Here is a 27471-nt window from a genome sequence, read left to right as displayed (position 1 = left end):
CTGTCCAGTTAATCAGCCCAAATTACAGAGTATTTGAATCTTTCTTGACAAAGTACTTCAAAAGTTTAAACACATAATACTCTGCAGTTGCTTCAAATCCAGAGTAACACATAGAAAAGTTTGTTTCTTTAGGCCCATTGATAATCATAACAGAAATGCTGTTTTGCTCAAGTATTATTATGAATCAGAAGGCATTGTCCACTTTTCTGATGACCGTTCTGAAATACTTGTTTCAGAAAGATGACAGTGTTTGAAGTATAATGAATTAACATGGGTAAAAGCTCATTAAGTGACTGAATTTTACTCGTTTTTTCCTGAAACAGATTTACCCCAATGACCTACCGGAAAACCAGATTCAGCTGCTTGGGAACATATCCACTGTGTTCAATGTGACAGAAATCAGCGGCTGGAATATCACTCAAGTTGAAACACTTTCTGCTTTAATGGCACAGGAACTGGAAAACACAACGGTATCAAAAGCAGGAACTTTTAAGTTAAGAATATGTAGTAAAGTTAGAATTTGGTTCCTTGAAACTTTTAGAAGAGCTTTAAATCCTTACAACTAAATGCTATTATTTTCTTGGATTATGGATATCCTGCTCTCTTCTCTTAAGACCATCAACCCTACCAGGTCCTAGGCCACCAACAGCAGCTTGCCAGGGCCCTCGATTCTGGGCCAGTCCTTCAAGCTGCTCCCATGTGTGGCCCATCTTCTTGGTAGCTTTCCTGTTCCAGGAATGAGGCCCTTGTAGCTACTGTTGGCATTTCTGTAGCTCTGGGATTTTACAGGATGGGGTTGCTAGCCCCATGCCCAGCCGTTCTCCTTTCTCAGCTGGCCATTGGACTGTTCTGGGCAGAGTTGGTTATCCTACCTAATACGTAAGTCATAATGCTGATAACGTACATAGAAGGCCTGACTATTTCAGTGGCCTGCTAAAGTGTTAAGTCAAATTGTCAATTTCGCCAAACAAGCAAGAAACAGAGCTCTGAAGAGTCTTGGCAAGATGCTTGAAGTTCAAAATAACTGTAGATGCTGGAAATCTGAAATAACACAGAACATGTTATTAAATGCTGAAAACTCAGCAGATCTGAGGCTCTTTATCAGAACTGTTCTGATGCAGGTCATGTGATAGCGACTTGCGCTGCCGTGTCATGACAGCATGCCAGTTAGAGACGTTCCATCTGGGTACCTTCTAACCTAATGGCAGGAATATTGATTTCTCCTTTCGGTAAGCAAATCTTCCCCCCTTCCAACTCCTTTATTCCCCACTCTGACCTTTTACTACATCTCATTGAGAAGTCCCCTCCTTTTTCACTTTTTTCCTATGGTCCACTCTCCTCTCCTATCAGGTTACTTTCTCTCCAGCTCTTCACCTTTTCAACCCACCTGTCTTCACCTATCAGCTTCTAGCTATCCTCCTTCCCCTCCCCGCACCTTTTTATCCTGCTGTTTTCTCCCTTCCTTTCCAGTCCTGAAGAAGTGTCTCGGCACGAAGCGCCCACTGTTTATTTATTTCCATAGATGCTGCCTGCCCTGCTGAGTTCCTCCAGCATTTTGTGTCTGTTGCCCAAGTCAAAACTGTGTGCAAAGTTTATAAAAGGGAGAGAGGGGCAACAAGTTGAGTTTAAAAATACCCTGCTTCCTCACAGAAATTCGAGCAAGAATGGGGTTAAGTAGAGATCAAAATGGAAATTTCCAGAGAGCCTTTCCAGTGGTCAGATGTAAATCCCATTGACAGGGATCTGCAAAACTAGATGTGGCATGGGTTACGTCAAATATAGAAAAGGGAAATTAGATCTTACAAAATGTGAGGGAGCTTTATTTTTTTCTCTGTGAAAGGGGTATGAATGGGTTTAAAAAGAATTGAGGTGGGGCGGGAGAATAAAAGGGGTGGAAAGCACCGAGGGAAAAAAAAAAGCCCAAAATCTCAAGGACAGGAAGGGGAACATTACATGAAATGTATTTGTTAAATCTAGTTTAATAATTTTATGAACTGTTTTCCAGGTTGCAGCCATCATTACAAAATATCTCCAGAGTGGTGGTACTCTTGATGCAGTTTCATTGAAAGCTATTGGCGGAGCAAACTTGTGCACCCTGAATGAAACCCAGCTCATGACCATTTCAGAATTAATGCAAGTGCTGTATTTGAACTTTCCTATTTGTCTACCTGTGTCAAATGACTTGATGCAGAGAATAGGCCTGTATGATTTCTCAAACATTAAATGCAGTCCAATAGCACAGTCAAGGGGGAAGGTACAAATGTCAGATGTCCTGCCATTAAATTCTCTTTTGCTTGGTCTTGGTCAATTGATAGAAAATTCAGAAAGGATTCACAGACAGGATTGTCCCCATCATCATCACAAGTTCTAGTTGTTCTCCAAAGTATGGAATTCTCTAAATTTGAAGGCTTGATCTGTGAACTTGACATGATAATCTGGTTATATAAATCTCCAAACTAGCCTGAATATTGTTGGAAATTTTCAAGTATGATTCCATTATTATTGGAAAAATTGTCCTCCTCTGAATGAGAGTTGACTAACAAGTCTTAAAGAAAGTAAAGTGTGACTGGACTCAAGTACACTCAGTGGCCACTATATTAGGTACAGAAGTGGAACCCGGTGCAGTCTTCTGCTGCTGTAGTCCAGCCACTTCAAAGTTCAATGTGTTGTGCATTTAGAGATGTGCTTCTGCACATCGTGTTCACACAATCATGTTGGAATACATGATTATTTAAGTTACTGTTGCTTTCCTCTCAGCTTGAACCACTCTGGCTATTCTCCTCTGACCTCTCTCATTAACGACGTCTTGCCCTCAGAACTGCGGCTCTCAGGATGGTTTTTTTTAGTGTGTTTCAAATCATTTTCTGTAATCTGCAAAGACTGTTGTGTGTAAAAATCCCAAGAGATCAGCAGTTCCTGAGATACTGAAACCACTTCGTCTGACACCAACAATTATTCCACAGTCAAAGACACATAGATCACATTTCTCCCCCATTCTAATGTTTGGTCTGAACAACTGAACCACTTGACTTTGTACGCATGCTTTTATGCATTGAGTTGCTGCCATATTATTGGCTCATTAGGTATTTGCATTAATGAGCAGGTGTACCTAATAAAGTGGCCACTGGGTGTATATTGGAACTAGTGAACGAAATATGGCTCGCTGGATCCTGTGAAAATCAGTTAAAAAAATGCTCATTCCTTCTGAAGGAGCCAACAGTAGTCTGTCACAGAAATGCTAGATATTGCACTTCAGAATAGAAAGGCATTGTTAAAGTGCCAGTGAAAAATTGATTTCAAAATTACAATTTTCACCATTATCTTACAGGAATGCTGGTTCTCTGGATATCTCCACATGCAGTCAGTCAAAGAAAAGACTGCTTTACACTCAAGCACTGAAAGAACTAACATCTCAGCCAAATAACACCATTACCTACTTCAATCTTATAAAGCCATTCCTCAGTAGGTTCCTTGACTTTTGTGGTTGACCAGATTTGAAAAATATCTTGATAAAGATTGTAAATGAATTATTAATTATCTTGAATAATTGATGAATTACTTTAAGGATTTGTTGGAAGAGCAGGAAGATGTGGAATTAATTTTATTCTTGGTATGAGCTACCTAGAGCTAATAAAAGCTGAGAAATGGCTACTGTTTATTTTAGTCAAGCAATTATATCAGTTGATGTTGTAACAGTTCTAAACATATTTGCCATCTTACAGATGGAAAGAGATAAGAAAATCTGGTGTGTAGGAACACCAGAAGACAAATTGTATGAATGATTATTTATTTCTCATAAAAGTTATAACTGTGTGTAAGTGAATGTGTGTGCGTATTGCTAACTTTTGATAATATATTGTTCTTATATTATTTTCCTTAAGGTGGTGCCAATGCAAGTGATCTGAGTGAACTTGCGAAAGATAATATCAACATGGACTTCACAACATTTACAAATCTGAATCCTGAAGAAGTGGTGGTATGTTAATGCAATACTGTTACGATTTGATCCCAGTTTCTGCTGTACCATTTGACAATGACAATAGCATTATTGATGAGGTTATGGAACTATTATCTAAAGATCTGGGGATGTGAACTTGATTCCCACTCTATCACCTGGCAATTCCAAACTCATGAAATTAAATATACTGATTATAAATCAGCTCATCCATAACGGTGACTCTGTAACTAGCTGATTGTAACAAATGTCCATTTTCCTCCAGCAGAAGTATGCAAAGTCTCTAAACTAAATGTTAAGGAGCTGATCATTCAAATGCTCTTTCTGATTTTTGTTTTAAAGAAACTTACTGCCAATCAGTTACAAAGCTTGCTTGGAATTAACCTTCCTGCTCTTCAAACTGGAGCTAATGAAACTGTCGTGTTAGCGTGGGTGAACTCACACTTTGAATCTGAAGTAAGGGCTGTCGGGTTGACTGGAGGAATCCCAGATCCATCATCAGGTACGTACCCTAATGAAACCCAGAAAATTGTAGAAAAAACATCTCTGTACCATCTTGCTCCTTGTATTATACAAAATACGTAGACACAGGTAACATTTCTGCGTGTCTTGGTCCTACTTTCACATGCCAGCATGCAATGCCAGTTGATACAATGACAGTGGGATTTTAATTATTAAAATTATACCAATGCTAACACGAAAGCCCTTCACAAATATTAAGACCATATATTGCAAACCAATTTGTATTTGACTATAGGAGAAATTTTCTCTCCTCACGAAGGCCATGTTAACTGCACTAAAGAAAACAAGTAACCCAAAATGTACAGAGCAGAGGTAAAATATAGAGCATTCACTTACTTCACATAATGTTCCTGAGCAGAGGTGTCTTGGCTACCCAAGTTCCAATTTCAAGACCAGTACTGCTAGTTTAATATGATAGTGGCAAGCAAGTTAAAGACTAAGGTGAACATTTGAGCTTAAAATGTTTCTAGATTAAAACGAAATAAAGAAATCAGAGGTGTCCTTGTGCAGAATTTCCTGGAGGTTAATTTATAGGTTGGTAAGGAAGGCAAATGCAATGATAGCATTCATTTTGAGAGGGTTAAAATAAAAGTGCAATGCTGATGCTTTATAAGGCATTGTGAGCAGTGTTGGGCTCCTTGTCTGAGAAAAAGGTGCTGATATTGGAGAGGGTCCAGAGGAAGTTCACGAAAATGTTGATCCCTGGAATGAAAGGGTTAATGTATGGCAAACATTTGAGTTTTGAAGATTTTTTTGGGGGGGGAGGAAGGGATCTCATTGAAACCTATCAAATATTGAAAGGCTTAGATAGAGTGGATGTAGAGAGAAGGTTTCCTATAGTGGGTGAGCCTAGGATCAGAGAGCACAGCCTCAAAATAGAGGGACATCTATTTAGAATAGAGATGAGGTAGAATTTCTTGAGCCAGTGGGTAGTGAATCTGTGGAATTCATTGCCACAGATGGCTGTGGAGGCCGAGTCATCGGGTATATTTAAAGTGGTGATTGATAGGTTCTTGATTAGTCAGAGCATCAGATGTTAAAGGGAGAAAGCAGGAGAATGGGGTTGAAAGGGATAATAAGTCAGCCATGAAGGAATGGTAGAGCAGACTTGATGGGCTGAGTAGCCTAATTCTGTTCATATGTCTTAAAAAAAGACCATAATTCTTTTTTTAAAAAATGCATTTTGACCTATATCACAAATTGTGTCGCATCCAAATTGTTTGGTTCATCTACAATTTAGCAAGTTTTTAAAGTGAAAAAGCAGAACTGCTATTGGACCAATCAATATCTGATGGATAATTTATTAATAATATATTTTGTTTCTTTTCAGATCCCGAACTTAACTTTATGGTAAGGTGGAATTGGTGATTTGTTTCTATTTCATATGTGAAAATTAATCAGGGATTCATTGTAGAGCAAAATTGTATATCCAACCTGATTAGTTAGGAGAATAGATTGTAGAGATGTTTCGTCTTTACATTTTGTATTTTTCATTATGTCGTGGAAGGCAGCCATTCGGCCCATCTAGTCTATACCACTCTCAGAACAATCCCATTCTTCCACTTATTTTCAGGTAATCTACTCTCTCTCAAGTGCCCATTTACACCCTCACCTAACTGATTCTCCCATCAGTCACATAACTATGGAATATCTGCCCCAGCTAATTAACCCACCAAATAGATGTTTTTGGGATTTAGAAGGAAACCAAAATACCCAGTGAAAATGAGATGTACTAACTCCGTACAGACAGCACCAGAGCCCAGAATCAAATGTCAAGAGATCATAAATGTTCTGTGATCTGTGCTCCCAGGCTCCATGCTGCAATTATAAATTTGTCAAATTTAGCTTTAAATGGAAGCTGACTATTTCATTTGACTATGAGGAAGACATTTTAATGCTTTGTTGTCAAGTTACATACTGATGAAGGACGTGGCCACACTTTCCACTTAGCTTCTGTGAGATATACTTGCAGAAATACATGTTGATTTAAGAGCAACAGGCGAACTTTCATTCTGTGGCAGTTGATATATTCACAAACCTGACTCAAGTCTACTTGGGGCTTTAAATGGGTAACCAGTGACACAGTATCATGTTATAAATTATCTGCTTTTACATGACATAGTAATTTCTACTGGTTTTAGTAGGGGGAGAAAAGAAAAATACTGGTAATAGTCTGAGGAAAAATCTAAATTGTTTGAATTACTGTGTCATTTAATTTGTATGAGGCTTATTTACTGTTCTACATCATCGATGAAATGGAAAAAAAATTAATTATTTGTTATTCTTTCACATTTTTATTGATCACTTGGTATAGGGTATGGCAATATATTTTGGTTGTAATTTCATATCTATAATGTTGTATCTGCATGTATTACGTGGTATGTATAAACTGACAGGGAGAAAACACCTGTGTAAATTTTAACTAATGCGTTTGTTATGGATATATATGGAATACCTTTTGTTTCCCAATATCAGTTTAATTTATAGATGGCAGAAGGAATCTAAAATTATTAAGCTTTAATTATTTTTTTCTCCCATTGCAGTGTGGCAACAGTACATTTAATGGTAAGTTTTTTAATCTTTGTAGAATTTAATTATCAATATTTTCAAAATTTGTATTTTTATTAATACATTCTCTTCCATACCAAACAGAAACAGCATTCTGTGCAGCCGTTAACAGGTAAGTGTTGGCAGCATTCTATCAATTCACTAAAATTATTGATTTGTCACTATGTTTTCCCATAGAATTTATATGATCAAATTCTGCCCTTGGTTATTGATCTTCTATATTGCTTACTTGATTTTAATTTTTTCATATGCTAATGATGTTGAAACATAGGAAATAGGAGCAGGAGTCAGCCATCTGGCTCATTGAGCCTGTTCCATTGTTCAAAAAGATCATGGCTGATCTAGCCGTGTACTCAGCTCAACATACCTGCCTTTTCCCCATGACCATCAATTGCCCTGCTATGCAAAAATCTGTCTGTGTCTTAACTGGAATATATGTCATGAATTAGCTTCTACTGTTTCTCTGGGCAGAGAATTTCACCAATTCACTACTTTCTATGAAAGGCATTTTCTCCTCATCTCCATACTAAATCTATTGACTTGTTATTAAGTCTCAATGCTTTACAATATCTCAACCAAATGGGAGCATGTTTTAATATAGGCCATTGAATGACAGGAGCACATTCATCTGAATCCCCACCGGCGTACGTCATGAAATAAAAAAAGTAGTGAGATAGTGTTCATGGGTTCAATGTCCATTCAGAAATCGGATGGCAGAGGGGGGAAGAAGCTGTTCCTGAATGGCTGAGTGTATGCCTTCAGGCTTCTGTACCTTCTTCCGGATGATAACAGTGAGAAGAGGGCATATCCTCTGTGATGGGGTCCTTAGTGATGGACGGCACCTTTCAAGGCACCGTTCTTTAAAGATGTCTTGGATGTTACAAAGGCTGGTACCCATGAAAGAGCTGACTAATTTCACCACTCTGCAGTTTACTTCAATCCTGTGCAGTAGCCCCCCCCCCCCACATACCAGACGGTGATGTAGCCAATCAGAATGCTCTCCGTGGTTCATCTGTAGACGTTTTTGAGTGTTTTAGGTGATAAAACAAATCACCTCAAAATCCTAATGAAATATAGCCGCTATTTTGCCTCCTTTATAGTTGCCTCGATACATTTGATTGCCTTGAATTAGCTTGATGCAGGCTGGTATTTAATCCTAGGTCTTTCCTGGCCCACGTTTCCTGGCTACTACTTCACAAATGCATTTTCTTCGATCATACTGAAGCCTTTCAACATGATCAAAGATGTAAAGAAATAAATCTATGATTGTGCTGATTTGTATTTGGTTTGAATTAAATCCCAATGTAACTCCTTTCCTAACAAATATTATTTCCCTGTCCTCTTTCCCATCCCTCTATTTCTGACAGTTCTGTTGTGAATGAATTCTTGATGACAGTTAATGAGTCCCAGCTCTGCGACTTCAACGTTAGAGACTATGCATGTGCTCAGGTAAGCTCAGTCGTTATCCAGGATTTTATACATGAATAAACGTCTTGTCAAAACATCACACAGTCCAATGAAATATATTTTCCGGTATTTTTCCTCCTGCTAAGAACGAAGCTAGTTGTTTTGAATAGATGCCAGTGGAAAAATATCTTTATTTGATCTCAGAACTTGGGCTTTGCTGGAGGGCGCCACTGTGAAGTGTTCATGTGCAGGACAGTCATTTTGGCAGCAACCTGCATCCCAACATCACTTTCAATTAAAGAATAAAGAATACAAATGCATTGGCATTTGAATCTAGAAATTATACATAATGCAGATATTTATAATTGGCCGGGTCATTCCTGGATCTGGTTGTTTAATCGAGAACACTATGCAGCCAGCTGGCTTCTTCCTTTCATTCATGGACACTGCTACGTGGATGTCAGGCACGAGTTGGAGGGTACATACAGCATCCTGTCACTGGACTCAGCTTTATACTGGAGACGTGGGGCTGTATGTAGCATGATATTGAATAAGGCTGCAAATTAATTGAAAGCAGGGTAGTATATTACTTTGTTATTTTACTTAGTGTTTATGTTTTTAATTTCTAACACTTAACCATTTCAAGTAAGTTTATTAAAGTATTTTGTTTTTTTTTAATTTCTTCTGAGTACTCAAATCTGCTCGGATTCTTAAGTGTTGTTGATCAGGAGCCATTCCCCAAGGCCTGGTCGCTGCACATGGCACCACGCGGACAAGATTGTGGCAGATCTTGAGCTCAGTTAAATCTGTGGGTTGTACAAAGGAGATGGGTGCACTCTTGGGCAGTAGACCAGACTGAGCACAATCAGCCTATTACCATGTATATCTGTGAATGGTTCTGATTGTTTTCCCTAATTCCTGTCTAGACTATCCCGTAGAGTGCATCATTGATAACTGATATCTAGATTTCAAAGGTACATTTAAAGTCTGAGAAATGTATACAATATATATACTGAAATTCTTTTTCTTTGCAACCATCCACGAAAACAGGAGTGCCCCAAAGAATGAATGACAGTTAAAGGTTAGAACCTCAAAGCCTCCCCAACTCCCCCTCCCACACATAAGCAGCAGTAAAACATCAACCCCCACCCTTCCCCCACCAGCAAAAAAAGCATCGGCACCCCTCACCGAGTACTTGAGCGTGCAGCAGAGCATCAATAAAGACACAAGTTTGCAGTACCCCAAAGACTACTCGTTCACCCAGTAATTTGACATACCACAGGCACTCTCTCTCTCTCCTTAATAAGGGGAAAAGAGGTCCCTGTTTCACAGAGAGAAGGGAGGGCAGTATTCCTGTTGAATACTGAGTATTTGTGGATTTTTTTTTGTGTACACTGTCCTTCAAGAATAAGAAGGTATTTAATGGAAGTTTTAACATCGTATCCCATTTCTGACATTCACTTTGAAACCAATGAAAAGGAGTTTGTTAGCACAGCATAATTTACAATCAGTACCATATTTCATGCTTAATACAAGTAAATGAGGGCAAATTTCTGCCCTGTGAATTGGTCCAGTGTCTAACGAGACCAGTGGTTTTGGTAATATAAAGAATGTGGATATTTTACTGCTAAAAACAAACTCACTATGAGTTAAAAATATTCTTTGCTGTATCATGTTGAGAAACAGCAGGATGAAAATTCAGTTGATATGGGACTCCATATTATTCATAATCATTGCAGTTAAATATTGAAGAATTGGACACTAGGATGTCTGTCTAGTAATTTAAATTAATAAATAATCAAATATTCTTTGATGTTGGGTTACTTTGTTTTATATTGTATTACAGTATTTTTTGTGGAAAATTCCATCATTTGTGGTGTTTTAGATTAACTAAATATTAAAGTATTACTGTAACATATTTCAATTGCTTTACTTTGCAGAATAGTCAACTGGGAAGTCTAACCAGTGATCATCTGACAACCTTATTTCATTGTTACACTTCAACGAAGGCTCTACAGAAGCAAGATGAAACTGCACTGGGCGTTTTTATTCAGAAGCTTGATGAAACGATCCTTAATGAGGCACTGGATAAATTTAACAACAAGGTGAAAAATGAACCTGTAAAGATGGAAGTATCCTTATTTAAACATTGCAGAAACCATTCTTAATTCCTTTCAGTGCAGCTACTGTAATCAAAGATATTGACCATTTTGAACAGAAAATACGATATAGTATTTTAGATCAGTGAAGGAATATGGAGTAATCTCAGCAACACTAATTATTCTTAATGTATCACTGGAAGAACTAAACTAAACCAAACTTCTCTGACCTGCTGCATGCAAAATAGTTCGCTCCGTTTGGAAAGCAAATTGGCTTGTTTGAATAATTTACAATTGTGATATGACTTATTACTTGAACTTATTGAAAAATAATTATTCAGTAAATAATGCACTTTGCTAGTTTGAGTATGTGAATATTTGGAATATTTGATTTCTATGTTACAGGCGTGAAAAAACATATCATAAATATTTAAGGGTGGATATAGAAAAAAAAATTGTAATTCTTGTTATGAGCCAACATTGGACAAATGAAAAATAAGGAAAATGAATGCTTGCTGGAACAATATCAACATGATTCTAAATCTGGACATTTATAGATAGTTTGCAGGCATCAAATAGTTTTCCAAATATTTAACATTATCATCTTCTATGGTCATTTATAATTATGTTTCCCTCCAAATCGACACATCCATTGACTGAAAAAAAATAGGAAGTGTTGATAACACTGAGCAAGCAAGCCGGGCAGCTTAGAGAGAGATGATAAAAAAGTTAATGTTTTGGGCTGATAATTTCTCAGCACATTACAATTCTGTTCTTTAGGGAGTCTTTACATAAGACTGCCATGGCTTTTGTTGAATTTCGCTGTTCTCAACTGAAACAAACATCCAAATTAATTGTTCTGTCTTTTGAGGAAAAGCAACAACATTAACAAGTATGGCTTACCATATTTGATTGTGAAAAGAGAGCTTCAGATGCCGATAAATCTTGCTTATTACATTTGCCAAATTCTACTTTGTGAAAAAAAAGAACTGATTTGGTTTGAGTTCTGAAGTGGTGAAATTTCTTACCTTTGCAATGAATGATCTTGTTGACAATTTGTAACAATATGCAATGGTGTGTTTCAGACTCAGAACACAGCATCAATTCCTTTGATGACAAAGATCACATTTATGAATGCACTGTGGGAGACTGTGAAGACCAGCGAAAACTTGAACAGTTCTGCTTTCCTGACAAAATGGTTCCAGGAGCGTTTCAGACCATTCAATGCTGGCATCTCCCAAGTGGTGCTGAACTGTCTGTTGATACGAAACCCAACTTGCAAGGGATACCAAGCAGTGTAAGAGAGTAACTCACTTTTACTATCTGGTTCAAATCACTAATATTTAGGGCTTCACAATCTTTTGTATGTTCCTTAATCCCTGATGCTCATAACTAGTGGGGAGGTATGTCAATGTACGCATGTTTTGTTGTTGACATCATTGGGTTGGCTTTTCATAACCAATGAAAGGCCATAAAATTTAATTGGTCCATGCATTTTCTGTGAATGCTTTTGCAAGTAAGTTCTACTAATGAAGCATGATTCTTCTAGTCTACTGCACACACACCTATGTCTCAGTCTGACACCATGACCTGTTTTCCTCTGTTTGCTCTGTGTAAGTGAAGCAAGGGGAGAAGATGCACGCACTTCCATTCAGCATGCAAGGCCTCTCTTATTCAGTCTCTTCTGCAGTGGAATTTAGGAACAGTGGATTTTGGAAAAAGTACTGTACAGTTGTCTGCCCTCAAACACCCTATATTTAATTCACCTCTCCTATTTTTGAAAGGTGTGTTGATCTATAAGTCTTCCATTAGCAGAAGTATACGTGTGTATATCACACGCCCACACCCACCCACCCACCCACCCAGCAATGCCTCACACTTGTCATAAGATGGCCAAGATATACAGGATGATTTTTGCTAATTGTTGAAGGGTTTTATTGCAATGGGATGCTCTCTTCAGGCTTTGGATGCAGATATACAAAGACCATATTTTAATCAGTTGAATGAAAATGAGAGATTTGACTATCTAATAACTACAGATCTGTGTTCCGATAATAGCTTGAAAGGACTGAATAGCGCATTTGGAGAGATGCAACAGGCAACGAGAGAAACAGTATTAAAAGTATGGATCCTTGGCTACCTCAACAGCACAGGTAATGTAGAAAGGCAATAACAAGCCAAAGAAGTTTGCATCCACCTGTGATTCTAAAATTGCAGCAAAACTCAGTGGTAATTGTTTATTTTCAAGGCATAGTTTTATATTTTTTAAATTTCAGTTTAATAACAGATCAGGTTTCCTTCTAAATTTTTTTAAAGGCGTGGGTAGAAATGAGTCTTATCTCTTCGATGCAACTAACTTTAGGAGATAAGGATTTATGCACGTATGATACTAAAGTCACATGTCTAGTGAGTATAGGCAGAAACAAATTGCTATTCCTGAATTTGTTTCCACCTTTTAAATCTAACACTTCTATAGTTGTGTATTGGAAGGAATTACTACTGGCTGCTTCACAGCCTGGAAAGGAGGTTCCAGTTCACAGGATTGCAAGCCTATGGAATCAGCCAGCTCTATCACAGGCACAATGCTCCCCACCGCTGAGGACATCTTCAAGATGCAATGCCTTTAAAGGACTCTTACTATCTGGACCTGTCCTCTTATTATTGTCATCAGTGAGGAGGTGCAGGAGCCTCAAGACCCACACTAAATAATTCAGCAACAGCTTCTTCCCCTCCACCATCAGATTTTTCATTGGTATATTAACCCATGAACACTACCTTATTGTTCTTTCTTTTTGCACTGTTGACATATTTTGTGATTTAGAGTAATCTTATGTCTTTGCATTGTACTGCTGTCACAAAACAAATGTCATGCCATATAAGACAATGATAATAAACCTGATACTTATTCCAAAGCTCTCCTACCAGACCAAATTGGCTAGATATTCCCTCAATTATCCAACATAAAAAATTATATTTCAACAATATTTCCTGATAGAATTCATTAAAATCTATCTAGGAATCGTTGTCACATGGTTAACCCTGAGAGCTGCTCTATATAATTCAATTGATAAAAGGTATTCTTATTTTAATTGAAGACGATCTTGAACTATGAGTTCAAACATATTTCTTACAAAGATCATAAGAAATAGGAATATGTCAATCATCCCTTCAAACCAGTTCCACCATTCAACAAATTTAATGCTGATCTGCCACCTCAATCCACATTCTTCCAGTATTCTCAAACCCCTTGATTTATCTAATGTCCAAAAATCTATCCATCTCAATTTTGAACAAAAATCAATAGCTGAGCTCTCGTGGTCTTTTGAATTCAAGATAGGTTTCCTTCTATGCAAATTGCAGATGTTTTTGATGATCCACTGGAGTATATCCTATTCCTATAGTTAACCATTATTTTACAACTACAGGTGCAGGATGTACCAACAACACAAATGGATCAAGAGACTGGCTGCTGACAAACTGGGGAATGTTCAGACACCTCATTAATATCGAGACTTTTACTACCCTGAATTCCAATTTTAATGCAGTAAGTCATAGAATCTTTTCTGGAAACATATTGTTTTTTTTTGTATTGCAGTTTATATTCTTGGTCTGTAAAATCATAAAGTTTTCATCCTGGCTCTTTATCAATCTCATTTATAATTTATTGCTGAAAGTTATGCCATAGAGTCCCTGTTTACTGCAAAAACATCCAAGGTTCTTAGGATCCATACAAATTTGTCTGGTCTAATTTATTTTCAAGCTTCCCTCTGTGCAGTCTGAAATTAAATGTATAGCTGATGTTGGAAAAGAAGACATGGTTGCTTTTGCAGAAATTTCTTCTCACCCACAATATGCTTTTATCTTCCATTTCTCTGCAGCAATGTGGTTACCATTAGGAAAGATTCTAAACTGGAGTGTAGGACTGAGAGAAAGAAGTTGTTGTGCCTCTTTCTAAATTAGCTTTTCCTCTTTGCACCCATTCTTTTTTTTTAAATGGTGTGACTGGATTTAATCTTCAGTGTGTCAGATTGATACTCCAGTGCAGGAGTTTCCAACATTTTTTTATGCCATGGACCAATACCATTAAGCAAGGAGTCCCCAGTCCCCACCCCCCGCCCCCAGTAACACGGGGTTGCCTGTCTCCCTCCACCAATGACAGTTGGCAATGAGAATGTTGTAATACTTTCCACATTAAGCACAATCTTTCCCTGATATCATTATACTCGGGTAAGTAACAAAGTTACTAGACGGTAGAGTGAAGCAGTACCTAATACAATGATGTGATAAATAAGGTACTGATTTCGACAATTATGTACTTTATCGACTTTATATATCCATAGTTTGATGCCCTGGATCTCCTCAGTTCAAGACATCTGTCTGAGCTAACGGTGAACTCTTTGAACAACGTGAATAACGTCAGTGAAATCCTTGATGCGGTTGCTAGCAGAAACTTCACTGGACTGAAGGAATACATGAAGTACTTTGTTGCAGATGCGAAGATGGTAAATCAGTGAATGTTTTGATTATTGTTTTGTTGAAGTGTGAATGTTGTGACCATACCCCGGCATTTACTAGCTGCCCTATCTAACCGTCATCTGAGAGCGCAATTAAGCGTCAAATGTCGGCATGGATCTAAAGTCAAATAAATTTTCATCCCTTACAGACAAACATAAATCTGTTGAGGTTTTCACATCTCCTCAATGCCATTTTACATTTTGCATTCCTGTATTGGCAGCAGTATTATAGTATGGAACTTAGCAACCAGTGGGCCGCCCTGCACAAACTGTGACCATGTGTACAGAGAGAGGCCTGTCTGCAAAAGGCCTTTGTGTGCACAAAATGTGAATGGTCGTGTCTGTGTTGCTCTGGATTTCCAGCAGAATCTCCTGTGTTTCTATTGTGTTAAATATTTTGGGTCTCATTGACAATTGAATGTAGCAGCGTGGTCACACAGAATAGGAATGTTAGACTTCATCACTGTATAATTTGTAGAGAGACACAGCTTTGAAACAGGGTATGTGGACTATCACATTCATTCTGACCAGTGAAGCATCCATCCATATTACCATTTTCCAGCACCTGGGTTTTCACCTTCTAAGCCAAAGCAATTTAAATCCTCATTGAAGCTGTCAATTAGACTGTTTCCATTACTCTCTTTGGCAGTGCATTCTCAACTCTTGCCACTCTCTGGTTCGTGAAGGACACCTTCTATCCTCCCTTCATATCCTGCCCCTTACTTTATGTCCTCTATTCATTCACATCAGACAAGAGAAAATTTTCCTGTAGTTTACCCTATCTATATCCCTCATAACTTTATAAACCTTACCAGTGTCCCCTCTGTTGTCTTCATGTTGCCAATGTGATGCATATTTCGAGGCTCATACAATTTACTCAGTAAAAAATATTGTATTGATCATTTCAGTCAACTGCAAAAGTCATTCAAAATGCCTTCTAAAATGTTTGTAATTTTTAAATGTAAGAAAAAAATGACTAAGTAATAATCCTTGAAAACAATTTATCATTAGATTGATTAAGATGGTTGTCAGAATAGTTTCAATGCAATGTCATTTTGTTTCAGAGGGGTATTCAAGCTATTCAGAACACAGCTGTAAGAGACATCATGTTGACTAGGATCATGCAACAGTTAGAAGACCAGTTTCCAGCATTTAATGCCACAGACTATGCCAAATGGTTCCAGACTAACTTGCAGCTTCTGCTGCCCAGCATTCGATCGAGCAATCTCAACCTCATACCTTTGAACATAAGCTGTGAGGCAAACCAAGCCATGTAAGTACTCTGCAATTGTCCTAGTTCTACAGAAAGGTTATAACACAAGAACATTAAACTGCGAACAATATAAGCTACATTAGGCCTCAAGTTCTGCCATTCTCTAAAAACATGGCTATTTTGATCTTGATTTCAGTTCCATTTTCATTATTTCTGATCTCCATAATTCTAAATGTCATTTTATTTCCTCCTTAATAATGGATTCCAACATTTTCTGAATGACAGATATTAGATTAACTGACTTATAGATCCCTGCTCTCTCTTTCCCTCTTTTCTCTAAAAATGGTGTTACATCTGCTCAGAATGTGTGGAACTCTGGAAAGATCACAGACAATACATCAATAAATTCTGCAACCTTCAGAATTCTGTCTTGCATTTTCCATCAGGTGGAAACTGATGGCTTAGTCCATTAGTTTGCCCTGCACATCTTCTCCAGTGATAATTGCTTTAAATTTCTCCTTCCTGCTTTGATTTAGGCACTCTAATAATGGTGTTACATCTGCTCAGAATGTGTGGAACTCTGGAAAGATCACAGACAATACATCAATAAATTCTGCAACCCTCAGAATTCTGTCTTGCATTTTCCATCAGGTGGAAGCTAATGGCTTAGTCCATTAGTTTGCCCTGCACATCTTCTCCAGTGATAATTGCTTTAAATTTCTCCTTCCTGCTTTGATTTAGGCATTTTATATCTTATATGAAGACAGATACAAATATTTATTTTGTGGCTCTGACATTTTCTTATTTCCTGTTATTAATTCCCATTATTAGCCTGTGTAATGTATAAATGTATATGGAAGCACTAAAACATGTTTATATATTTCTTGCTATTTTGCTGTTTACTTTCTTATTTTTTCACTTTTGTTTTAGTTAACCGGGAAGATTTCCTAATTCTTGCATTTACTTTTATAAGCTTGTTCTCTTTCTTTCAATCTTATATCATGTCTAACCTCCTTAGTTAGAAATACATGATTCAATAGTTCCATTTGCTATCACAGGATGTATACAACCTGAAATTCTTACTCTCTGCAGATATCCATGAAAACAGAAGGCACCTTTTCCCATAGTCCTAGTTTGTCGTAGGTATTGTTACTAATAATTATAATAAAACTCTTGAAATTTCTGTCCCTGCTTATCTATCACCATGCATTTTCTGAAATTTCCTAATCAACATTAGCCAGCTTTTCTTTTCATACTTCTATAGTGATGTTTATTTACAATGAAGGTCAGAATGTTGAAAAGTGATAGTAAAATACTGGCATATTATGATCTCTTTTCCATAGAACCATAGGAACTACAGCACAGAAACAGGCCTTTTGGCCCTTCTTGGCTGTGCCAAACCATTTTCTACCTAGTCCCACTGACCTGCACACGGACCATATCCCTCCATACACCTCCCATCCATGTACCTGTCCAATTTATTCTTAAATGTTAAAAAAGAACCCGCATTTACCACCTTGTCTGGCAGCTCATTCCATACTCCCACCACTCTCTGTGTGAAGAAGCCCCCTCTAATGTTCCCTTTAAACTTTTCCCCCCTCACCCTTAACCCATGTCCTCTGGGTTTTTTTTCTCCCCTTGCCTCAGTGGAAAAAGCCTGCTTGCATTCACTCTATCTATACCCATCATAATTTTATATACCTCTATCAAATCTCCCCTCATTCTTCTACGCTCCAGGGAATAAAGTCCTAACCTATTCAACCTTTCTCTGTAACTGAGTTTCTCAAGTCTCAGCAACATCCTTGTAAACCTTCTCTGCACTCTTTCAACCTTATTTATATCCTTCCTGTAATTTGGTGACCAAAACTGAACACAATACTCCAGATTCAGCCTCACCAGAGGATCCTCAGAGGATCCTTTGAAAGGAATCACTAATTAAACCCATCTTGTTATACATGACCAGTCTTAAATAGCCTGTTCACTGATTATTCCAGAAACAAGTGTCTATCGCATCCCATGAACTCCTCCCCAAGAGTACCTTTGCTAATTTGATTAGACCAATCAATATAGAGATTAAACTTTGGCCCAATTATTAAATACTGTGATGTAAGCTTCCTTTATTTCTTGATTAATGCTCATGCTGTAATTTTTATGTGGTTATGTAATAGTACATCCACTTTGTCATTGTTACTACTTAAACTCTGTTATTATTTCTACTCAAATGTATTCTGTCCCTGGATGTTTTAGATCAAAAGCATTTCTTACTGCTGTTCAAAATAGAATATAGACATATGAACAATGTTTTGCACACCGTGGAGAAAAATTTCTAGTACTATTTAATGCAGAGTTTTTAAAAAAATTGGAGCCAGATTACAGACAATTTATTCAATATTATTATAATTTCACAAATAAAAGCAAAGTAACTTTACTGGATACCAAAATGCGTGAAGTTTGCTATTGTTAAAATCTTATTGTAAAATATCTATTTAATTTTTGCAATCTTTTGTAATTTATGCAGAATTAAAGGACTGGACAATGTTTATCCGAGTTTATCATCGTTGCAGATTAAAAATGTTAACACATTTATATCAACTTACCTCTCCAACCAGCTAAACACAACAGGTAAAATGCAGACATTACAACATAAGAAATAGGAGCAGGAGTTGCCCATCTGGCCTGTTGAGCCTGCTCCACCATTCAATAAGATCATGGCTGATCTGGCCACGGACTCACCTCCACCTGCCTGCCTTTTCCCCATAACCCTTAATTCCCCTACTATGTAAGATTATCCAACCTTGTCTTAAGTATATTTACTGAGGAAGCCTCCACTGCTTCACTGGACATCAAATAAAGAAACAATAACAAATTTCTACTAACAGAAAAGTCCAATTATCATTCCAATTTTAGTTATGAGCATGTGCAATTTTGTGCTGACCAAGAAACAAGAGCAAAAAAAACACTGGAGCCAACAGAGAAATAACTGGATTTGCTGAAACTCTGGCAGCCTTGCAGCAAACCGGAGGGATGCTATGCCCACTATACCATCAACAAGTGACAGTGTGAAGGAATCTGAAAGGAACAAACTTGCAGGATGTCGGGATTATCAGTTTGATTTTCGTAGAGAAAGGAAAATTCGTTTGTTGTTTTTAATGGTTTCAATTATTCTCAAGAGTTTTAGGTATTTTTAAATTTACTTCATTCTTTTATATAAAGATTTAAAATGTTTTCTTGATTTCTTAGTTTTAATTGTTTTTGTTTTAGATTAAAACACATTTAATTGTTTTAAATATTTCTGATCAACATTGTGTGTTTCAACAGCAGCCAAAGCTGGGGCTGAGTCTTTGCCAGCTGTTCAGCTTTGAAGGGTGTTTCAGGCTGGAGCTTCAGACTTCACTCCCTAAGCTCCTGGTGCTGCCAAGAGCATGTTACTGGAGTTGAGGATGCTGAGGGCCAGTGAAATTGACCCTCCTCATCCAGGCTAGGTAAATCCATGTGGGAGGTTTCTACGGTCACTGATTCTGGACAGAGTACCCAAGTTGTGACCCATTAGTATGTGATGTGCTATTTGTACTTTCTGTGCCATGACCAATTGACCTAAACCTGCCCATTGGAACTTGAGGAAGAAATATCCTCTAACTAACCCTGTTTATGGTTCTTCCAACTGAACATTGATATAGAATTAAGGAAATTATAGAGAAGTTAAACAAGTACAGTATTTGGAGTCTGTGCTCACATAATTTATTTTTAAATGATGGTATGTGGGAATTATTGTTGTCAAGGTTGCAGAGGTGTTCTTGTGTATGAGCCATGAAAAGGTAAAATATAAATATAGCAAGCAATTAGGAAGGCAACTGGTATGTTGACCCTCATTACAAGAGTATTTGACTATTGGCATAAAGTTGTCTTGTCTTACTGTATGTAGTTATGTAGGAGCTTGTTGAGATAGGAATCTTCATTACTTAGAAGGCCTTCCTTGGAGAAATGAAATGGTTCAGTCACGGAGTTCGTTCAAAATGGAGATCGCAATACGTCCCTGGATAAGAACAGAATCAGGATGTATATAGATAGTACCGGGACACATTTCCTATAAATCTTAAATTTAGTAACAGGGGAAATACTGCTTTTATTATTTTTATTTTATTTAATATATTAGCCAGAGTATCGGGCGGCATGGCAGCCTAGCATATGGTGTAACACTATTACACCTCTAGCCTCATGGTTTCAATTCCTCTGCTGTATGTAAGGACGTTGTACATTCTCTTCATGGTCACATGGATTTCCTCGGCGTTCTCCAGTTTCCTCCAAGATATACATATGGGTTACTAGGTCACATGGTATAAGATATACGTACGGGTTAGTAGGTCACATGGTACAAGATATACGTACGGATTAGTAGGTCACATGGTACAAGATATATGTACAGGTTAATAGGTCACATGGTACAAGATATACGTAGGGGTTAGTAGGTCACATGGGTGTATTTGGGCAGTGCAGGTTCATTGAAACCAAAGGGTCCCTTACCGTGCTGTATCTTGAAATAAATAAATAAATATATATTAAATTTGGATGCAGGAATGTTCTCAACCTGCTTTTATTCATTCCTGTTGAAAGGGGTCTAAAATTAACAATGAACAGTGTGTTTATTCCAGCTTGCTATATTTCAGTTATTCTTCAAACTGGGGTTATTGCTTCAGAATGTGTAGGAGAGATTGAAAACCCTACAGGTAGAACACAGCAGGTCAGGCAACATCTGTGGAAAGGAATAAACAGTCGATGTTTTGGGCCAAGACCCATCACAGTCCTAATGAAATGTCACGGTACAAAACATCAACTGTTCATTCCTCTCCATAGATACTGCCTGACCTGCTGGTCTACAGTGCCCACCAGTTTACTACGGTGTAAAGTTACTAAAGTTACACTTCTGAGTAAAGTGTGATACCTCGTAACCTTGATCCACCTTCTGCTTGCAGGTACTGCGTGCACTAAAAACGTTGCTGACAGCCGAAACTGGATACTAAAGAACTTCGGCCAATTCCGGTCCCAATCTCAATACAGTGAACTAACATCTCTGAACAGCAATTTTACGGGAGTAAGTTCTTTAGATTGTCTAGGAAAGTATAATGCATGTTACCATTTTTTTTTAAAAAACCTGAACCAGTAATTTCTGTGTTCTCTCTGTAATTTGTTGGGTGAGGAACAGGACAACCTCAAGGACTGGAACACAGTACGGCTGTATAATCCAAGGAGTCTGTAAGGTGGTTGTGCAAACCTTCACAGACAAATTCTATAGCTCAGAAAGCAGTTAATCATATGGAATCACGCATAATAAGGTTGTAGTTTTAAAGCCATAGACACCCTTTCACAACCAATATGAAATCTAGCAAAATAAATGATTAAAATCTAAGGTCTTACGATATTACTGACGATTAATTTTAGTAGGAAGAAAAGCAGATATATAGAAAGATATAAGGATCTTGTTAAGTTTTAGGTAGCATTTCTGAATAACCCACAAGTTCATCTGTTTGTTTCTCTGACAATAGAAATCCTTCTTAAAGAATATAAGAGAGATTTACTTAAGAGGTGCTCAGTCTGAAACAAAGTCAAAGAATGCAAGTCCTATATTGCAAATTTTAAAAATATCCAGCTTCCAAAATCCTACTCTACTGTACTGTTAACCTCATTTTCATGACAAACGTGAGAGTTGATCTAAAGAAAGTTGATGTAAAACAGGTGATCAATTTGTTGTGTGACATTTTTGAGCTACTGATGAAGTTCAACTGTTGAACTATGGTAACGGTGCATTAAGGTGCATTTTTACATCAAAGTAAAGTTATATATTTGCATAGATGATAAGTTTGTTGTTTAGCCCTGTACTCAAAATGTATTGCTAGCTACTTCAGCCTAGCAAATCACCCAGGCTACACCAGCCCCGGAGAAAATCCTCACTTTGGGAGAGTCTATGAGTACAAGGTTTATGTTAGGTTACAAACTGTGAACTTGTGTGTGAATCAATATCTATTTGTGCTTGTCAGTTTATATTAGTGTTCCAGTGGAGTATAGTTTTCTGATTCATTTTCTAGTAAAAAAGCTGTGCTTGAAAATAACAAAATCAAGAACAATCAGTAACATTTGAGGAAATAGACTCCAGTGAGAACATCCAATATTATGTATGAATAAGGTATGTTATTTTTGTTCTAGCTTGATGTTGTAGATTTGCTCACCGTCAAACAACTTGCCCAATTATCTGCGAGCAGAGGAATTCTGAACAATTCTGTCGATGTACAGAAGATCATGAACAGGATCTCAGTCAATGATATTACTCAATTCATGGATGTTTTCAGTCAAGAGGCAAAGCAGGTGAGAAGTGGCAACAGTTAAGCATAGTGTGTAGACTTCTGTGGGGAAACACTATTTTAACAATGTGAATTTTGTAAGGTGCATTATTGGAAGTGATCTTGTACCCTGTGAGAATTTGCCAAATAACTCATTACCCATGTAGTAGGACATCTCATGAACAAGTATGAGAAGCTAATTGTTATTTTATCGCTAATCTTTTATCACAGCACCACCTTTCTGTACTAATTCCATATATTTGAATCTCTGAATATACTGTATTGTACAGTTCTCTATCATGAATATTCTCATTAGTTAAGCCGCCTTAGCTCTCTGAGTGGAAAATTCAAAAGAATCAACATGTACCAGAGGGAAACAATTTCTTCTAATTTTATCCTGAGTAGCTGGCACCTTATTTTAGTACCCCAGTCAGAGAAAACATCGTCTTTCCATTTAACCCTGTCAAGCGTAGCATGAATGTTGTACGTTCCAGTGGTCTTCCTTTTAAGTTCCGTAGATTATAGGTTTGGTCATTTTAGTCCCTTCTCATAGGACAACTCCAACAAGCTCTTTTCCATCCGCCATTCTGAGGATAAATCTGGTGATCCTTCTGTCCCAACCAGACTAGGATTCAATGCGGTGCAATGGTAAATGGAAAATCTTAATTATTGGTAACAATTTGAAAGCATCCCAGCAACTTACAAATTGAGGAATGTTATGCTTGTGAATTTGAGTAATGTGCGCCATTAATTTGACAGAATGTAGTGCCTCTAATTCTGATCGCTCACTTTTCTAGAACAATATATCATTGTCCCCAGCGGTGGCAACCATTTTATTGAGTGAAGTCCTAAACACTGCTGAACCAATAATTTCCAGTTCTAATGAAAGAGAGCTTCAGATCTGGCTAGATACTAGACTTGAACTTCTGATTCCACAACTGAATGGAAATCTGACCAAAATGCTTCTGACCAATATCAGCTGCAGTGGAGCTCCAATCGTGTAAGTATTCAAGTTTACTTATTCACAATTCATCTTGTTGAAGCATTTTAACTATTGACTAATGTGCAGTGAGTTGACAATTTACTGTGAGACACTGAAAAAAATTTTGAGTAGTTTTTGAAGGTAACCATAGTTCAATTTTCTTAAGGAATTTTGAATCCTATTTTACTTCTGTGCTCTTGAGGAAATGGAGTTCACAGTCACCAACCCCAAGGGATATTATTTATTCAGTTTATTATTAGCTGTAACAAATAACATTCCTTTCAAAAATATGTGATGTCCACATGTATCTTTCCTTTGCCTCACAAGTAAATCTGCCCATATATTACGTCACTAAGTAAAGCATCAGTTTCTGTTGGGAACTTCCACTTTAAAAAATCTCTGCATGTTAATTCTTTGACTCATGTTCACAAGACTCAAAAATTGCCAGTTAAAAACACGTCGGTACTTTTCTTTCTTCCAATGGCCTTCTATCCCCACCTACCAGATTCCCCCTTCTCTAGCCCTGTATTTCTTTCACCAATCAACTTCCCAGCTCTTTACTTCATCCCACCCCCTCCCAGTTTCACCTATCATCTTTGTTTCTCTCTCCCTCCACCTTTTAAATCTACTCATCTTTTTTCCTCCAGTCCTGCCAAAGGGTCTCGGCCCAAAATGATGACTGTAGTTTTTTTCACATAGATGCTGCCTGGCCTGCTGGGTTCCTCCAGCACTTTGTGTGTGTGTTGCTTGGGTTTCCCAGCATCTGCAGATTTTCTCTTGTTTGACATTGGTACTATTACAGTTTTACTCTCCAGACTCTCAATGGTTCCATGCCGTTCATACAAGCTGAAGAACTTTGGGTTTGGGAAATCAAAGCAGAAAATGCTGGGAATTCTCAGGAGGGCAGGCAGTAGCTCTGGAGGGAGTTCCTTGCTCTTCCTTTAAACGGTGCCACAGCATCTTCCACACTCATCTGAGGGAGCAGTAATGACTGATGAATATAGCAACATGAAGATATTCAGTATATCCTCAGTACTGAGTTGGAGTGTTTGCCCATAACTCTGTGCTGAGTCCCTGCAATGCAATGCTTTTGACTTCACAACATTCTAAGGCTGATGAGAACTGTCCGACTTGACCACAGTTGCAAAGCCAGTACAAAGCTGCTACCACCTAAATAATACAGCAAGAGAAAGTGCCCCAGCTGAGCAGTCCAATTATCAGCAGTCAGTCTGTGATAAAATAGCACAGCTGGGCTGCTGCCTCATCGTTCCAGCAACCTGGGTTCAATCCTAACCCACAGCACTGTCTGTGTGCAGTGCGCCTGTTCTCCCTGTAATCATGTGACTTTCATTTGGGTGCTCTGATTTCCTCTTGCACCCCAAAACTGTAAATGTAAACACACTTATTGACTGCTGTAAATGGCCTCTACTTTGAAGATGAGTGGTAGAATCTAAGAGGAGAGCTGTCATTAATGAGTAATTGGGAAGAATAAAATGGATTATGATAGAATTTGTGTAAAAATGGTTGGAAAAGACATGGGCTGTTCCTGTACTGTATCTCTCTCTGACCCTGCGATCGGGGCTGCCCTGGAATACAGCTGACTGAATGGGATTATCAAGTGAAGAAACAAGTCGCAGATCTTAAAATTAAGAGTAACACACAAAATGCTGAGGAATGCATGGGATCAGGCAGCATCTGTGGAAAGAAATAAAGATTCAATGTTTTGGGTTGAGACCTTTTGAAGGGTCTCAGCCCAAAAAGTCATCTCCTTATTCCTGCTGAGTTCTTCCAGCAATTTGTGTGTGTGTGTGCTACTCTGAATTTCTAGCAACTGCAGAATCTTTTGTGTTTATCATAAAATTGATCAGTTTTATTTAATTTCCACATTTCTTCGTCCCTTAATTCAGTAGTGCACTAGTTCTTTTACAGGCAAATGTTGACAACTGCACCTGCAAAAGGATTATCTTTCAAGTGACAGGTTCTATTTAATATCATCATTATTAGATCTGTGTAATGGAGGAGGCAGTAATCTCTTTTGACTTTCGATCCATTCAGTTTGAATGTTGACCTATTTGCATACAAATTCAAATCTTTGTGATAATTATTAAAATATATAGTTCTCACATTTTTGACTTTTCTCCATTTAGAGTACGGACTCTGAATGCACACATTTTGAAGTTTCCAGAAAATGTTCAGCGACAAATGTACAACAGCATTAGAGATTATCTCAGTGCAGGTATTCCTTTGAATTTTGTGCAATATTGGTGAAAACTGAGTTCTGTTGTTTTACTGTTTGATCTTTTCACTCTTCTCTCTTACCACTTTTACAAATACAATGACAAATAGAGGGAGGACCATAAAAGTCCTCAAATTATTTGCTGCTTGGATCCCACCCAGGTAAAGTAGGATCCTCAAGTAATCTCGATTCTTGTACAATCATTGTCGGGCACGGGGCGGATATTGTAGTGATCATACGGACACAGACTTTACTAGCTGTGAAATCCGCCCACAACCAATGAGATAGCCCATGTCCCAATGCTGCTACACATCGATCATTTCCATTATGTTAAATACTTGCTGTTTCCCCAATAAACCCAGTGGCTGCTATCGCCTTCTGTTGGAGCATCTTATGGATCAGGAGTGATTGGATTAGGCACTGGTTCACTGAGCCTATTCCAGGCCAGAATAAACCAACAGAGTAGTAAAGGTTGTAACCTTCACACTCAAATCCTTCAATCCATTTTTTGTAGTTCGAAGTAATCATGAGGGAAAAAGAATCAAACTATTTGCCTCTAGGAGTGCAGCTCAATGATATTTGACATTGCTGTGCCTTATTCAGCATAATGACTGCTTCCAAGGTGCTGATCTACCTGACCCCTCATTACAGACAAATTATAAATGCTGCGGCTGCACCTTACATTTGGATGGCAACGACTCAAAACAGCTCCCTCGTCACGAGAGAAAGCCTTGACTTAAGGCTGTAAAGCCAGTTTTCCCTGTCACTGGGTAATGAACTGCAGCAAGCGGCATTGTCCATTGTTCAGGGGCACAACATTGCCAGGTGTATGTCCATCATGAAAATATTCCCACTTAACAGACCATGGTGAATAATTAAATGGGATTTCATGAGACATGGGCGTAACATCATTAGACATCGGAAGAGAATTTGGCCATTCAGCCCACCCAATCTGCAACCCTGGGCGTGAAATTCCATTGGTACTGGGACTGAGACAAAATGGCTCTCGCACCCTCTGGGGTCCAATGTCAGTGCGTGTTGTTTTATAGCCACGAAACCTGAAGAATATAATGTTTTGCTCTGTTATGATTATTGTTCCTTTGCTTGCTTAGGTCCCAAACCAAGATGTTATAATGCAAGTGATCCAGTTTTAAACTCTACTGCTTGGTTTGCCAATTATTTTGGGAAATTTCTGATTTATACAAGCACAGATGACCTGGCTTTGCTGACAGATACGGAAACAGTATGTATCACTATGTTAATTAGAGGTTTTATTTATTGTACATTCCTTCATCTCTTACTTGCACAATTGACATCACTGGTGCTTAAACATGATATTTGCAGTGGAAGTTCTAATAATACTATTACTGTTTCCTACAGTTGAAGCTATTTGCAGCCGACCAGAAAAATCTGTTTCTTCTGAGGAGTCTTAATCTACCAAAGGAAGTGCAAAGCTTTTATGCCAACACTCTATTCACAAATGTGAACATTAACGTCACAAGGCATGTATTATCTGCAACCTGCAAACTAGTAAACAAGTGATATTTACATCAGTGTGGGTAAAACAAACTTACATACTAGATTGATTTTCTTTCCTGAAATCAGGGAATATTTAAAAGCTTTTTCTGTAGTAATAAAAGTTT

The 27471-nt window shown here is 37.9% G+C and overlaps 1 protein-coding gene across 1 annotated transcript in view; it reads left to right on the top strand.

The window, feature by feature from the left end:
• Positions 1–27471, top strand: part of LOC140202441 (uncharacterized) — a 78300-nt gene that overhangs the window by 6352 nt on the left and 44477 nt on the right. Inside the window, exons 5-26 of the mRNA XM_072267308.1 lie at positions 324–470; positions 2006–2202; positions 3329–3462; positions 3882–3976; positions 4298–4457; positions 5808–5827; positions 7021–7042; positions 7130–7157; positions 8413–8494; positions 10393–10557; positions 11637–11848; positions 12610–12704; positions 13977–14095; positions 14892–15053; positions 16130–16338; positions 18797–18900; positions 21249–21367; positions 22477–22635; positions 23408–23610; positions 25740–25828; positions 26941–27071; positions 27209–27330. Coding sequence (XP_072123409.1) covers positions 324–470; positions 2006–2202; positions 3329–3462; positions 3882–3976; positions 4298–4457; positions 5808–5827; positions 7021–7042; positions 7130–7157; positions 8413–8494; positions 10393–10557; positions 11637–11848; positions 12610–12704; positions 13977–14095; positions 14892–15053; positions 16130–16338; positions 18797–18900; positions 21249–21367; positions 22477–22635; positions 23408–23610; positions 25740–25828; positions 26941–27071; positions 27209–27330 — 2774 coding nt within the window. The remainder of the gene's footprint in view (positions 1–323; positions 471–2005; positions 2203–3328; positions 3463–3881; positions 3977–4297; positions 4458–5807; positions 5828–7020; positions 7043–7129; positions 7158–8412; positions 8495–10392; positions 10558–11636; positions 11849–12609; positions 12705–13976; positions 14096–14891; positions 15054–16129; positions 16339–18796; positions 18901–21248; positions 21368–22476; positions 22636–23407; positions 23611–25739; positions 25829–26940; positions 27072–27208; positions 27331–27471) is intronic.

Source organism: Mobula birostris, chromosome 9, assembly GCF_030028105.1.
Source record: "Mobula birostris isolate sMobBir1 chromosome 9, sMobBir1.hap1, whole genome shotgun sequence".
NCBI classification, from domain to species: domain Eukaryota; kingdom Metazoa; phylum Chordata; class Chondrichthyes; order Myliobatiformes; family Myliobatidae; genus Mobula; species Mobula birostris.
The sequence above is the reverse complement of the archived record's forward strand: the minus strand, read 5'-3'. Positions and strand labels throughout refer to the sequence as shown.